At 48.9% G+C, this 14,318-nt stretch overlaps 1 protein-coding gene and 1 non-coding gene across 4 annotated transcripts; both read right to left on the reverse strand.

Moving 5' to 3' along the window:
* Window positions 1-5,629: 5,629 nt before the first annotated feature.
* Window positions 5,630-13,666, reverse strand: pthlha (parathyroid hormone-like hormone a). Of its 3 annotated transcripts, none has more exons than XM_011618295.2 (7): window positions 13,054-13,666; window positions 10,397-10,513; window positions 8,385-8,899; window positions 7,059-8,259; window positions 6,577-6,701; window positions 6,206-6,297; window positions 5,630-6,129 (listed from the first exon to the last, which is right to left on the reverse strand). In XM_011618295.2, the coding sequence occupies exons 1-3, from the start codon at window positions 13,086-13,088 to the stop codon at window positions 8,407-8,409; spliced, it is 645 nt and encodes a 214-aa protein (XP_011616597.1). In that variant the 5' UTR covers window positions 13,089-13,666; the 3' UTR covers window positions 5,630-6,129; window positions 6,206-6,297; window positions 6,577-6,701; window positions 7,059-8,259; window positions 8,385-8,406. The 3 variants fall into 3 exon arrangements, with proteins under 3 accessions (XP_011616597.1, XP_029681399.1, XP_029681401.1); XM_029825539.1 differs by lacking the exon at window positions 13,054-13,666 and adding an exon at window positions 10,704-10,874; XM_029825541.1 differs by lacking the exons at window positions 8,385-8,899; window positions 10,397-10,513; window positions 13,054-13,666 and having other exon boundaries at window positions 6,215-6,297; window positions 7,059-7,184.
* On the reverse strand, window positions 9,331-9,403 carry trnat-ugu (transfer RNA threonine (anticodon UGU)). Its single transcript has one exon. It is a non-coding gene; the product is annotated as a tRNA-Thr (tRNA).
* Window positions 13,667-14,318: the final 652 nt, after the last annotated feature.

Below are 14,318 nucleotides of genomic sequence, written 5' to 3' on the forward strand. Positions count from 1 at the left end.
TTAGGGGGTTAGGGTTAGGGTTAGAGGGTTAGGGGGTTAGGGTTAGAGGGTTAGGGGTTAGGGTTAGAGGGTTAGGGTTAGAGGGTTAGGGTTAGACGGTTAGGGGTTAGAGGGGTTAGGGTTAGAGGGTTAGGGGTTAGGGGTTAGGGTTAGAGGGTTAGGGTTAGGGGTTAGGTCACAGTTCGTATCGATCAAACCAAAACTGACACGACTGGTTTTGCTTCGTAACGACACCGACGGACGAATCGTCAGGTTGCTGCTCACAGATAAAAGATTCTCCTCAGACAAATAACAGTCCACCAGATCCTGAACAACTTTAATCGGACACTCAGTTTTATCAGCATATTCAAATCTTAACAAAGTGAATCCAACGTGAGTCAAAATGTGGACGAGCTGTCGTGAGCCGAGCCCGATAATTAACGCATGCAGAGTTAGTGTGAAAAAGCAGAAAAGCCCAGAAGATCCTGGAAGCGTCACATCTCCTCAGGACGTCAGAAGGTTCCTGAGGTTGACCATCAACAGTTCTATTGCTTTTGTTGGTCTCCAGTTCTAGAAAAGGTCTTGGGGACATTTGAAGTCACAATATGACACAGGAGCATTAAACAATGAACAAAATAGAAGAAGAAATGAATCAGAAATGTAGAAGAATCAGTGCAACAATCAAACTATTGAACATGTAACTTTTTAGAATTATGGTGAAAACGCACGAGTAATCAGCTTGAAAATGAGGGTTCGTATTTGTGTGAGAAGGACTCGGAATAAAATGACTTAAAATAAGAGCCAAAATGCCTCTTTCACATAAATCTTGAAATAATAATCAAAACAACTAAATTAACACTTTTTGAACAAAACAAAAACTGTGCAAAACAGGTGAGAAGAGTGAGATGCAGTTAAAAAGGTGATTCAGGTAAAACCAGCAGTACTGGGGTAGAATAACCCTGGACTAACCCTAACCCTCTACCAGTAGTACCAGGGTAGAAGAGTAAGGCCCGACCCTGGCCTAACCCTTGAATCCTGACCCAACCCTTGAACCTTGGCCCAACCCTTGAACGCTGGCCTAACCCTCTAACCCCGGCCTAACCCTAACCCTCTACCAGTAGTATCAGGGTAGAAAAGTTAGGTCTAACCCTGGCCTAACCCTACCCCTCTAACTCTGGCCTAACCTGCGGTACCAAGGTAGAAGGGTTAGGCCTAATCCCGGCCTAACCCGTGGTACCGGGGTAGAAGGGTTATGTCCAAGTCCGGCATAACCCTCTAACCCCAGCCTAACCCTCTACCTGTAGTACCAGGGTAGAAAAGTTAGGTCCCACCCTGGCCTAACCCTACCCCTCTAACTATGGCCTAACCTGTGGTACCAGGGTAGAAGAGTTAGGTCCAACCCTGTCCTAACCCTTGAACCCTGACCCATCCCTCTAACCCCGGCCTAACCCTAACCCTCTACCAGTAGTATCAGGGTAGAAAGGTTAGGTCCAACCCTGGCCTAACCCTCGAACCCTGGCCCAACCCTCGAATCTTGGCCTAACCCTAACCCTCTACCAGTAGTATCAGGGTAGAAGAGTTAGGTCCAACCCTGGCCTAACCCTCGAACCCTGGCCCTACCCTAACCCTAGCCTAACCTGTGGTACCGGGGTAGAGGGGTTAGGTCTAAGTCCAGCATAATGCTCTAACTAACTGTCTGCCAGTAATACCAGGGTAGAACCCTCTAACCCCAGCCTAACCCTCTGTGATGAAGATGCCTTCATATCTGACTTTTAAAGTTTTCTTTTATAAACTTTAAAGTTTCAAGGAAATGACACAATTGGTCACAACTAAATTGGTTTATCATACGAGGTACAAAGAGCTCTCAAGAAACCATCAAATCTGACCAAACTATTTTCATGTTTACTTCACTCCTATTTTTGGTCAAATGGCAATTTTTACTTTTTAATTCCGGGGGACTGATTTTGTGATAGATATCACAACAACGAACCATTTGGCCAATCAGAATGGAGAAGTCAGACTTGGGTCCTCACACCTCATAGTGCAGGTCATTCAGCTCCAGTCTAGTGTAATGGCGTCTGTCAAACGACTCCATCGCCTTACGGCCTCCGACCGCCACTGCCAGCGTGAGCACGGCGAGGGCCAGCACCACCATCACCACCATCCTGTTCTTCATGGCCGCATTTCCGTCACCTGCGCCGGAGTTCCGGAAGGCCGAGGGCGACTCTGCGGCCTCTGTAGGGAGGAGGAGCAGACTCGGAGATGAGGCTGGGCTTGGGAAGGTCGAGTCAGTGGGAGACGGAGAGGACGGAGAGGGAGCGGCGGTGGGTGGGCCAGTAACCGATGCCCTCGTCATAGTTTGGGTGTTCAGCCACAGTCGGTCGGAGGTTTTCAGAAGTGCGTCTTTACCAAGCTGGTTAAGAGGAAGTGATGTTGTTGAACGGCGAGTTGTCATGGTGACGGGGACAGGTTTTGTTTTCTTGGTCATTTTGTTTTGCTTTTTGGTCAATTTAATTGTTTTTTTCATTGTTGTGGTGGAAGTTGCTTTTGTTGTCCTTGTTGTCATGGCAACAGTATCTGTTTTCCATGTTTCAGTAGTTTTATGGAAAAATGTCATCGTGCCGATCGTTGACTGAGGTTTGGGCGCAAATGTCTTTGTGGTGGCTGGTGGTGCAATTGTTGTTGTTGTTGTTGACTGCATCATTGTCGTGAATGATGGGCTGGCACCTGTTGTTCTTCTGGTTGTTGTGGCAGGCGGGGCTGTCGCAGTGGTAGGCGGGGCTGTCGCGGTGGCAGGCGGGGCTGTCGCGGTGGCAGGCGGGGCTGTCGCGGTGGCAGGCGGGGCTTTCGCGGTGGTAGGCGGGGCTGTCGCGGTGGCAGGCGGGGCTTTCACGGTGGTAGGCGGGGCTGTTGGGGTGGCAGGCGGGGCTGTTGCGGTGGTAGGCGGGGCTGTTGCGGTGGTAGGCGGGGCTGTTGCGGTGGTAGGCGGGGCTGTTGGGGTGGCAGGCGGGGCTGTTGCGGTGGTAGGCGGGGCTGTTGCGGTGGTAGGCGGGGCTGTTGCGGTGGTAGGCGGGGCTGTCGGGGTGGCAGGCGGGGTTGTTGTAGTTGTGGGCGGGGCTGTTGCAGTGGTAGGCGGGGCTGTCGCGGTGGTAGGTGGGGCTGTTGCAGTGGTAGGCGGGGCTGTCGCGGTGGTAGGCGGGGCTGTCGCGGTGGTAGGCGGGGCTGTTGCAGCGCTGGTACTCTGTGTAGCGGTTTTGCTGTTGACCGCTGTTCTCGTCAACAGAGCTAGTGCTGTGGTAACGTGTCTGCTATCAGTCGCCGTAGTAACACGTCCGACTGTGGTTGGATGAAGTAACCCTGTAACAGAAAAAGATGAGGAGACGTCTGATGAAACCTGACACATCAAAGACCTGAGGAATCCCACCTGCCCAATCAAATCAATCTTTATTCATCTGTCACAATCAAAATTGTCTTGAGAAGCTTCACAGAATCCCAGTGGCAGGAAAAACTCCCCTTTAACAGGAAGAAACCTTGAGCAGGGCCAGTCTCATGTGGGGGGACCCTCCTGCTGATGGGGGGGGGCAGAAACCTCTGACTGAAAAGGATGTTGGGAAGTTTCTTGTTCTGATCCTGAACACAAGGCTTCCTTCAGACGGAGGGAGGACTTCGGCCACACTGCTCATTTCTGGACCCAGGTCTTCCAGATCAACCCGTCCCAGGAGAGGAAGGGGTTTACCTTTGTAGATGTCATAGGTGTTGGTGCCGTCCAGAGCCTTCCTCAGGGGACAGTCCTGCTCCCCCTGACAGTGGAACAGGAAGCAGTTCTCCTCTCCTCCGTTTCTGTTGCCGTTGAACACCACCATGTTGCATTTGGCACCTTTAAAAAGACAAACACAGCTGAAATGGGTCCGACTGTGCCGAGTCCCAGGAGGCGGCGTCAGCGGCCCACCTGGTTTCACCAGGGTTGAGCAGCAGGCTCGGATGCAGGCCTGCTCGGACGGAACCACCCGGGCGTCGCTGGCGGCCGCTGCTGGATTTAGTGTCTGTGCTGCGCTCACGGTGGCGCTGCGATGCTGCCTGAAGAAGCAGGTCTCCTCCTCGGCTGCAGACACAGGAAGTGACGTGATGAGCGGCAGCAGCGTGACGGCGAGGAGCACCGACGGCAGCGCCATGGCAACAGACGTGTCTGTGGTCAGAAACACACACTTTAAAGGTCGGACCTGCTGCCGTTGGTGCTGGATGAAGCACTCAAAGACGTCTTTAAGATGGAGAATCCAGCTCTACAATCTTTCTATTGACGCTTCCTCCTGATCAAAGCCCAGTTTCCAACTCAAATGGCGTCAGATCGAAAATAGATGATTAAAAATAGAAGTGATGTTTGATTTGTGCTGCAGGTTATTTCAGGAATGTTCAGAAACTCACCGGACCTGCGCTGATCGTGATGTCGTCTGAAGTACGAGAGGACTCAAACCAGGACTTTAACCTGGTGGAAGACAGCAGAGAAGAAGGTGGGCTTATCTTATCTGACCCAGACCCAGAACAGCACAGGTGTGTTCTGAACCTTGAACACACCTGGTTCCTCAGCGATCACGGAAATGACGTGTGAGCCGATTTCAGATGGTGCTGTCCATTAAAATCAAGCCAGAAACATCCGGCAGGTGCGGTTCAAACTAACCCTGGCCTGGGTGCCGGTTCCGGGATGGACAGCTGGTTCCACTCACGCTGACCAGGGTGAGACCGGAGGTCCAACCAGAACCGTGCCAAGAGCGACGAGTGTTGCTGGTTTTCTGCTTCAGTCACAGAAAAACCCCAAACGAAAAGATGTTGTGCGATCATCCAAAGGTTCCGTTGCGTGAGGAAAGACACCGAGGGAAGAATTAGCTGGCAACTTCAGTTAAAGTTATTCACGTTGCAGCGTTAGCATGGTGTTAGCATGTCGCTAGCAGCGGCGGAGGCGTCCCGTCGCCCCTCGGAGCTCCGCACTGGTCCTAATGGCGAACGCGATTCCTTTGTTCGGAGCGGAGACCCAGTCATCCATCCGCCGGGTCCGTCTGTGAAGAGCGGGGACTGATTGGACCGGAAATGAGCCGACCGGAGCCAGTCAGACCAGCTCAGTCCCCGTCGGAAGACATGGAACCTGAAGGAGAACCGAAGCTGCTAGACGGGTTCTCGGTGTGTGGCCGTGACAGCCTTCATCTTCATCATCATCATCATCAAAGGAAGAGGAGCAAAGGCTGGAATGATGGGATGGTTCAGACAGCCTTCATCTTCATCATCATCATCATCAAAGGAAGAGGAGCAAAGGCTGGAATGATGGGATGGTTCAGACAGCCTTCATCTTCATCATCATCATCATCATCAAAGGAAGAGGAGCAAAGGCTGGAATGATGGGATGGTTCAGACAGCCTTCATCTTCATCATCATCATCATCAAAGGAAGAGGAGCAAAGGCTGGAATGATGGGATGGTTCAGCAGCTGCTGCTTCCTGCCTCCGTGATGAAGACGATGGAGAAGATTACATGATGGCTGCTGAGGAAGATCTGACCCATTTTCCTCTTTGTCCTCGGCAGTGGGGGGGGGGGGGGGGGGGGGTTGAGAACCAGCACCCGAAAATCCCAAAAACACCATTATTGTCTAAAAAGACACTGAAAGGAATAAAACAAGATCTTTATTCAACTGAAATGTTTAAAAAAAGTAAAATCAACCTTTGAAAAAATACAGTTATTTCATGAGAAGTTTAAAATAGCAACATGTGCGATGATTCTGGGATCTGAACGGAGGATTTTACTCTCCAATTCCTCCTGACTGAAGGTTGAGAAGGTCCCCTGGACCCACCAAGGTGATCGAGGCAGAACTTTGATTGTTCTGCATTAGAATCAGCCGTCGCATTTTTGAATTCCTATATCAGGATGTTGGCTGCTTCCTGACGAGCGTCTCCACCCTTCTGTCCGTCCTTCTGTCCGTCCTGTCCACCCTTCTGTCCGTCCTTCTGTCCGTCCTTCTGTCCGTCCTGTCCACCCTTCTGTCCGTCCTGTCCATTCTGTCCGTCCTTCTGTCCTGACTGCACGTCCACCATCTCCACGTCCTCCAGCCAGTCGGCAGCTTCCTTCTTCTCTGGCTTCCTTTTCAGTGATGCTGCAACACTTGCAACTAACCAATAAAAGATATTTTATTGGCAGATTAGAGCCAGATATCATCTCCCCCCCAAGACAACTGAATCTGTCACCTTCCGTACTCGACTTCTGCTCGTGCTGAAGCTGTTTCAGCAGTTTTCTTCTCTTCTTTCCAGACAGAGTGATGTTCGCCCTTGGACTCGACCTAAGCACAGAGGAACTGGGATTAAATGGAGAATAAACATTCCCATCTGGATGTCTAAACTTGCTTCTACTTCTTTGCCACCTTCTGCTCATGAAACTAAAGCTTGATGGTGTCGCATCCTTCGGCTGCCTCAGGTCACAATAAAAGATGCTTTTCAGCAAAGAGGGGCAACATCTGTGCGAGCTGAAGGCAGCACAGCTGGATTTTGTGAAGCTCGGTGCTCCTAAACTCAACATTTATCTGCAGAAGGGCCGGATGCCTCGATGAACGCTCACATACTTTCTCTTTTTCAGGTGATGGACGGTGGTCAGCCCCTCATCCACAACGGCTCCGGTGACCTGGCGACCTCTCCTCTTCTCCCTGTTCAACACTCGCCGCCGCTTGAACAGTTTTTTCCCCAGATCCTACGAGGAGGAGAGAAAAAGCATCAGAAGCGCAGCCGATCACCGAGATCCGCTGAAACGGAACATTTCTGCGGCGCTACTCTTGTTGGGGGGTTTCTGTGTAAAACGTTCGTGTTTGGGGTTCGGTTTTAGAATTAGAATCAGGTTTATTGCCATTGTTCATGTAATACACAGTATTACACAAGCTAGGGATTTGTCCTGGTGTGACGCTGCGACATTCAACATAAAAAAGACAACATTAGAATAAGATAAATAAAATAAGACATATGTACAGTATATATATTTTAGCTACCGAGCATCGTTACACCCGCTACAAACTGCGTTTTAGTGGATTTAATCTTTTCAGCCTTTTCTCACAGTTTTGGGTCGGTTTATTTTCCCCCCCGGTGGCGCCATGATGGGACCGCACGTGAGCCAACAGGACGTTCTTCTTCTCTCGGCTTCGAATTTCCGCCTCAATTCAGGCCACAGTTTTCATTACTGCCCCCCATGCGGCCGGTGTTGGTACTGTCACCGCACAGCGGCGAAGGACCTGTACTGCACACAGGGTCACATAAAATGTCATTTATGAGCGTTAACACTGAGTCAAATTAGACTACTTTTAAAAAATATGTTTTTATTAACACAAGTCGTGGGCAAGAACAGTGTTGTGGTTTTTTGTGACTGAATGTTGCTGTGATGTGGTCACACTTGGTTATTAATCATTGATTATAATTTATTCTTAATTATCACTTATCAACCATCATCCATACACATCATTTCCCTCATTATCACCAGAAAAGAGTCAACCTGGCCATTTCGCTGGTTCATCACAGGGCTGTTAGGATTATTATAATGACTATTCTTATTAGTGGGATTTGTATTTCACAAATACAAGCTAAATTATTAATACGACATTATTTTGGGGAATATTTGATCATTTGTTATGAGAAAATCAAGCAAAAGACAAGAGCAGTCCAAAATTGATTGTACATGTTTAATTTCTTCACTTCAGGCTGTTTATCTCAGTGCAAGTGCCAAAATACAATAGTGATTGTGAAGCTTCTGTGTTTGATTATCAGGTCAAACTGAGGAAATTTGGCTTTTAGAAGAAAAGAAAACCACAGAAAAACCAGCAGGAAGAATGTTGAAAGTGATGAGAACAAAGAAAGTTCAGAAAGCAGAAGAGGAACAGAGACGATTTCCATCGTTTCTTCATTTCAAAGAACAAACTTAAAGGTATATATTTAGATCTATATATCTAAAGTGCAATATAGTACAAAAATATATAAGGTCAGCAGCACCTCCACACATTTACAAAATAAATACAGCATTCAAACAAAATAAATTACAGGGGAAAAAACTGACAAAAGTGTTATAAAAGAAATTAAGCAAAGATTCACAAAGATTCTCACAGAACATTTCTAACTTTTTTTTTTTTTTATCATATTTGCTTTCTTTTGCTATATTTAGACTATTTACAACCAATAAATATTTTCCACTTTCTTTCCAAACAATCAATATTACAGAGAAACTGTAATATGAATATTTAGGAGTCGGGTTGAGCCTCCATCGTTTTCTGAAAGACACAATGAGACAAAAACATTTAGATCAAAGTGAACTTTTTCCAAACAACAGCATCGACACGCGTCGATCTCTTGTTCGCTAACGTGTGTTAATATAAGGAGCTGTTGAGGAACCGACCTGCGTCAGAATCTGACTGTGTTTACAGCACTCCGAGCAGGGAGCTCCACTCCAGGTGGAGGCCGCTGCCAACTTTCTTTAGCCACACCAACGAACGCGCCCTCCTCTTCTTCTTCTCTCCATCCCGCCTTTTTCCCGACCGCCCTTTCTTCTTCTTCTTCCCAGGCATCTTCGTCATGCTGCCTCCATCTTTGTGGCTCGTGGACTTATTGGTTTCCTGCGGCAGGTTTGTGCCCTCCTCGTCCTCTAGCTTGAAGGTCTCGGGCAGGTTCTTGGTGCCACCAGGTGGTTTGGGGTGGAGGGTGCTGCTGGTGCTGCTCGGGCTGACGACTGCTTGGCCAAGTCCAACACCGCGACTGTCTCCTCCTCCGGTGCTGGTGGTCCTGACAGGGAGCTCACGGATGTCAGCTGTGTGAACCTCATCCAGAAGCTCCTGCAGCCACATTCGCCGTTTGAAGTCTTGCAGTGCCCGGCCTTTATCGTGCATGAGCTGCGTGTGAGTGACTGAGCGCCTTCTGCCAAAAGAGAATAAAAAACACTATCTCAGTTTTTTTATGTTGAAAATGTTGAACAAACTGAGGGTCACTTGTGAAGCCAAACTTTTCATGTCGTTAGTTTCACTAGTTTGCCAGCAGGGGGCAGCAGATGTACACGAACAACCATGAAACTGCCCCTGCACCCGTTCACAGTCACGTTCACGCCTGAGGTCACCAGGTCACCTGTCCCTGAATCCAGGACTTTGGACTAAGGGAGACAGCCGGACAGAATCCACGTGGACTCTGGGGCCGTGCAAACCCCACACAAAAAAGCCCGCAGGAACCTTCCTGCTGTGAATCCATTCTTCTAAGCACGGTGCAATTTATATTTCAACCCTGAAAAGATGGTTTATAGACGCAATATTGTTTATTTACGAGCCAAAACACAAAAGTGACGAAAAGTGAAGGTGAGGCCCCAGCGAGATTTGAACTCGCGACCCCTGGTTTACAAGACCAGTGCTCTAACCCCTGAGCTATGGAGCCGCGCTGCCTGCTCCACCCCACGTGACCATATCAAGAAGCGCGTGAGCAATATGACGAGTATAAAAGGAATTTTTGTCCGTGGTACTTTTGATTTACTTTTGCTTGTATTCAGTCGACCCAAGTTATTTGTATGTTATGAGAAGGTGCGACAGGAGCTTCTGTTATCTTTCAGATTAGCGCGCGCTGCTATCATGTTACTCAAACACACCGGCAGCTACTCGCTTCCCATCATGCACCGCTTCTCTTTGGAGAAGTGGAATAAAAATGAATTTGAAAACCTACAAGAAAGCACAACAAAAAGTTTGAGAATTCAGCTGCAGCTCAACAGGCTGAATGATAGAATAATAAAAATAATACTAACCCCAAAAATGATAATATTAATATCCTGAAATCTGAGCGCAGCTTGTGTTTATTCTCACAGACATTTCCTGTTAAATCACACAAACGTCTGCTGAGTCTTTGAAAGCTGATCCATTCAGAGTGACTTCAAACAAGAAGCCAAACTGATGTTTCTGGACCAGATCCTGGAGTTCTGGAGCACAGGCGACCCAGCGAGCAGCTGAGAACACAGGTGCCCCCCGACGGGGACCAAGACTGAGCTGCTCAGGAACCATCAAACAGCACCAGGCCACCAGAACACAGCTCCCTGGGTTGGTTCCTGGAACCATTTGTGCTTGTGATGGGTCACTTCCTGTGTGTTGGTGACCGAAGCTGCAGGCGGGTTCTGCTGGGACGCAGAACGTGGAAACGCCGCTCAGGTGGTCAAAGATCTGCCGGCAGGTTTTTCTTCTTCTATGATATCAGAACTAATGTCGTTTACACGTTCGATTGGTTCACGTTACTTCCTGTTTGACATGAATGTCTGTTTAAAATAGAGCAAAAATCCTTTTTAAATCGTTAGTTGGCAGCAGAGCTGCTTCAGAACCGGACCAGAACCAGACCAGAACCGGACCAGAAGTGCTTCAGATACGACTGAATGAGAGCTGGACTCACGTTCTGCTGCTCGGATCATCAACGGGTCGGGCGTGATGCGGCACTGGAGAACAGAGCAGGAACAGAGCGAAGCACCAGTGCTGTAGAACCATCTGAGACCAGAACATCCTGAATTTCCTGCAGAGAGACAGAAGAACCAGCTGGTGTTGGTGAGCGCTAAACTGGACCTCCGTCCTGTCACCATCATCTAACGTGTAACATGAATGAAGCTTCTCGTCCTTTTCTTTGAACCAGATGTTCCACAGTTTCATCCCGTTGGTGGGTGGAAACAGATGTTCTCCCAGGGAGGAGAGTTACGGAAACTTACTGTTGAACGGGAAAAGTTTCCAGGCTGAGCGGAAGCTCTAAAATCCAGCTGAGCTCTGATCACAGAACACATCCAGAGATGCTCAGGTGAGTCCGGCAGGTATCCACAGGTGAAAGGTTAAAGGTTAAAGGTGGAAGGGGACCATCAGCTCCTGCTGCTGCTGCAGCTCGTTCTGACAACAGCAGCGTTGCTGCATGATGCCTCATACAGGAGGGGAGGGCTTAGGGGGCCGGGGGCGGGGCCTGGGGCATGGCCACACCCACCGAGACTGTGGAACATCCAGCAGAAGGTGGCAGCTGAGCAGCACGGAGAACCCGAGGCTGCTGAGCAGCACGGAGAACCCGAGGCTGCTGAGCAGCACGGAGAACCCGAGGCTGCTGAGCAGCACGGAGAACCCGAGGCTGCTGAGCAGCACAGAGAACCTGAGGCAGCTGAGCAGCACAGAGAACCTGAGGCAGCTGAGCAGCACGCTGAGCAGCACAGAGAACCTGAGGCTGCTGAGCAGCACGCTGAGCAGCACAGAGAACCTGAGGCTGCTGAGCAGCACGCTGAGCAGCACAGAGAACCTGAGGCTGCTGAGCAGCACAGAGAACCTGAGGCTGCTGAGCAGCACAGAGAACCTGAGGCTGCTGAGCAGCACAGAGAACCTGAGGCTGCTGAGCAGCAGGAGCAAGGAAAAACCTTCTGAAGACAAAAACACGCCATCTTTTCCAGCATTCTTACACAACAGAAACGTTCGACACATGTTCACCTTCCAAAGCAAATTATTCGTCATCAAAGAAATACCAAATATTGTCATTTTGGAACGTTTCCACGGAGACCACCACGAAGGTCGACGCCATTACAAACATATTAAGATGGATCATTTCGTTTAAAGGGAAACAAATGTGGATGGGCGTGAACGTGCTAACACAGCCGCTAACGCTAGGAAGACCTTCTACCTGCCAAGGTGAAGGGAAGGTTGTGCAGGAGGAGCTTCTGTTTGTGAGGCAGCAGCAGGGGGTCGTGGCGGCGGCGGCGGCGGCGGCCTCGAGTTGGCAGCTGAAATAATCAGCTGATTGTTTCACGTTGTACGGCGACCTTTAGCGCAGCGTCTATTTCTGGAACAAATCACGGCGCATCGATAGACCGCCGACGCCAGGCTGCATGTTTGAGATAATTGAGTCAATGAAGACCAGAACGCGACCAGATGTTGAGTCAGAGCTTCATGACGGGTCGAGCCCAGAGGACCCACCTGAGCCCCGCTAGCAGGCTCACGCTTGGCTCCTCCACTGCTGGTTGGATCAGGTGGATCCTGAAAGTCGTGATGATCTCGCTGCTAATGTGACCGAATGAAGGTGAATCTGCCTCAGAATGAAACCACTTCTGATGTGATTGGCTGACGAGCTTTTTACCTTGTAGCATTTAGCCAGCTTTAGTTTCCGTCACATGACATTAGCTAGCGCCAACCTTGTAGGTGTCTCGCTGCCTCTTCTGAATGTGAAGGAAAACGAGCGGCAACGTTCAGCTGATAGTTCGGCGCTTTAGGACCTTCGGATGTTGGAGCATTTGACATTTTGGGACCAAAAATGAAAAATGACAACAGTGACTATTTTATAAACCCTCAATGTTGCAGCTAATCTTTCCGAGTCATTAGCTAAAACATGCTATCAGGCAATGCAGCTTTACTGGACAAACATCTAAAATGTAACAAAGAATGCAGCAGAAAATCCACTGAACGGCACCGTAGCCAGCATGCTAACAAACAGGAAACAAGCTAAGAGTAGCTCAGATCATGTGGCTGAACCCTCCTCGTACCTTCAGAACCGCTCAACCCAGATCCGCCACTGCTGACCCCCCCAGACAAGTCCAGCATCTTCTCTCACCTCCTCCTGCTCAACTACCAACATCCTCATGTTCCCCATCTTCTTAGTTCTGCTCAAACTGGACTCTTCTGTCCTCTGGACACCCCAGAACCTCTGGACACCTCAGAACCTCTGGACACCCCAGAACCTCTGGACACCAACATCCACTTCAGAACTGAACTGTCATCATGTCAGCCAGAAGAACTGTTGAGTCTCCTAAACTGACTTTGGTGTCTGACAATTATTATTATTATTATTATTATTATTATTATTATTATTATTATTATTATTATTATTATTATCACCTTTTAAAGACAGTGAAATATTTCCAAAGATAAAAGAATCCAGAAAACCTCCAAGATTTCTAAAGAAAATTGAAAGTTCGGAATATTCTGACTTTAAAGGAAAAATAGGAATTTTACACTCAAATTTGTTTTACTTTTAAAATCCAAAAGAGAGAACGAAAGAGAAGAATTTGGATCATGTTCATCGGAAGGTCCACTCACCGGTGCGAAGTGACCTGCTCGGTCCGGAATCTCATGAAGATCCGATGACCCGTCAGGATGAAGGTGTCGTGCTGAGTTTGGGTTCCTCAGGACAGCGGAGCTCCTGGATCCAGTGCTGTGCAGTGGAGCCTCGGGAGCTTTATAACGGGTTCGGCCCCCTGCTGACATCACGCCGCGCTCATTGCCATCGGGAGTCAGCGCCGAGCTCTAATTAAATCGTTGGACTTGCCTGGTCCTCCCTGCCTCCCACTCCTTTTGTCCTACCCTCACAGAGACACCCGAAAGCACCGCAGCGTCCATTTCATCATTCCAGGCTAAAGTGAGGCCACATGTGACTCCGCTCGCCTCCATGTTTCCCTGGTTTGTGGGGCTTTCACGCTCACTTTGGGCCAGATTGATGTTCACGTCACCGTGGCGACACCTCCACACAGCATTGAGGGAGCCCTCAGCTCCACCAGAACATGCTGCTGGTGGTTTCTGGTGGTGGGGGCCGACCCGCCTCCTGATCTGCAGATCTTTCCAGCTGCTCCAGCTGCTCCGAGTTCTCTAAGTTTAGCAGAAGCGGTTTTTAAGCCACACCAGCAGTTTGTTCTGAGAGAATCCAGGAGCTTCTCTTCAGAGGAAATTGGCCAGCCACTTAGCTAACATGCTAACAGTTGTTAGCTTGAAATATTTCATACTTTTTCCGCATTCATGTGCTTTAACAGTTCCAGAATCTAGATTTAAACACCGAATCTGGATTTTGAGGAAAGTCCCTCAAACGACTCGTTGTTGCCTGTGATGTTGTTCAGATGAGGATTTCATCTGGAAATCTTGGAGCTAGTTAGCGTGACGCTAACGCAAAGAGTTTTAATTATTGGTCCTGGTAAACATTCGCCATCAAAGAGGACAAATTCAATTATTTCTCCCGATTAAACGTCCGGCTGATGTCGGATGCTGCTAACGTCAAAGCTAAAGATAGAACACAAGCTAGCGCATGTTCTTTATGGTGAACTGTAGCATCACTTCCACAACTGTCAGCACACACACACACACTCACACACACACTCACACACACACACACACTCATTCACACACTCACTCACACACACACACACACTCATGCACACACTCACACACACACACACACACACACACACACACACACACACACGGAGAACCCTGTCCTCTTGGGGTCCTTCTGACACGAGACAATTCCTCGTTATTTGTCAGCGTTACATCTAAACTGTCTCTAGACCCTCTCCAGGACCCCAGGGCCTGACCCC

Source organism: Takifugu rubripes, chromosome 18 (assembly GCF_901000725.2).
Source record: "Takifugu rubripes chromosome 18, fTakRub1.2, whole genome shotgun sequence".
Classification (NCBI taxonomy): Eukaryota; Metazoa; Chordata; class Actinopteri; order Tetraodontiformes; family Tetraodontidae; genus Takifugu; species Takifugu rubripes.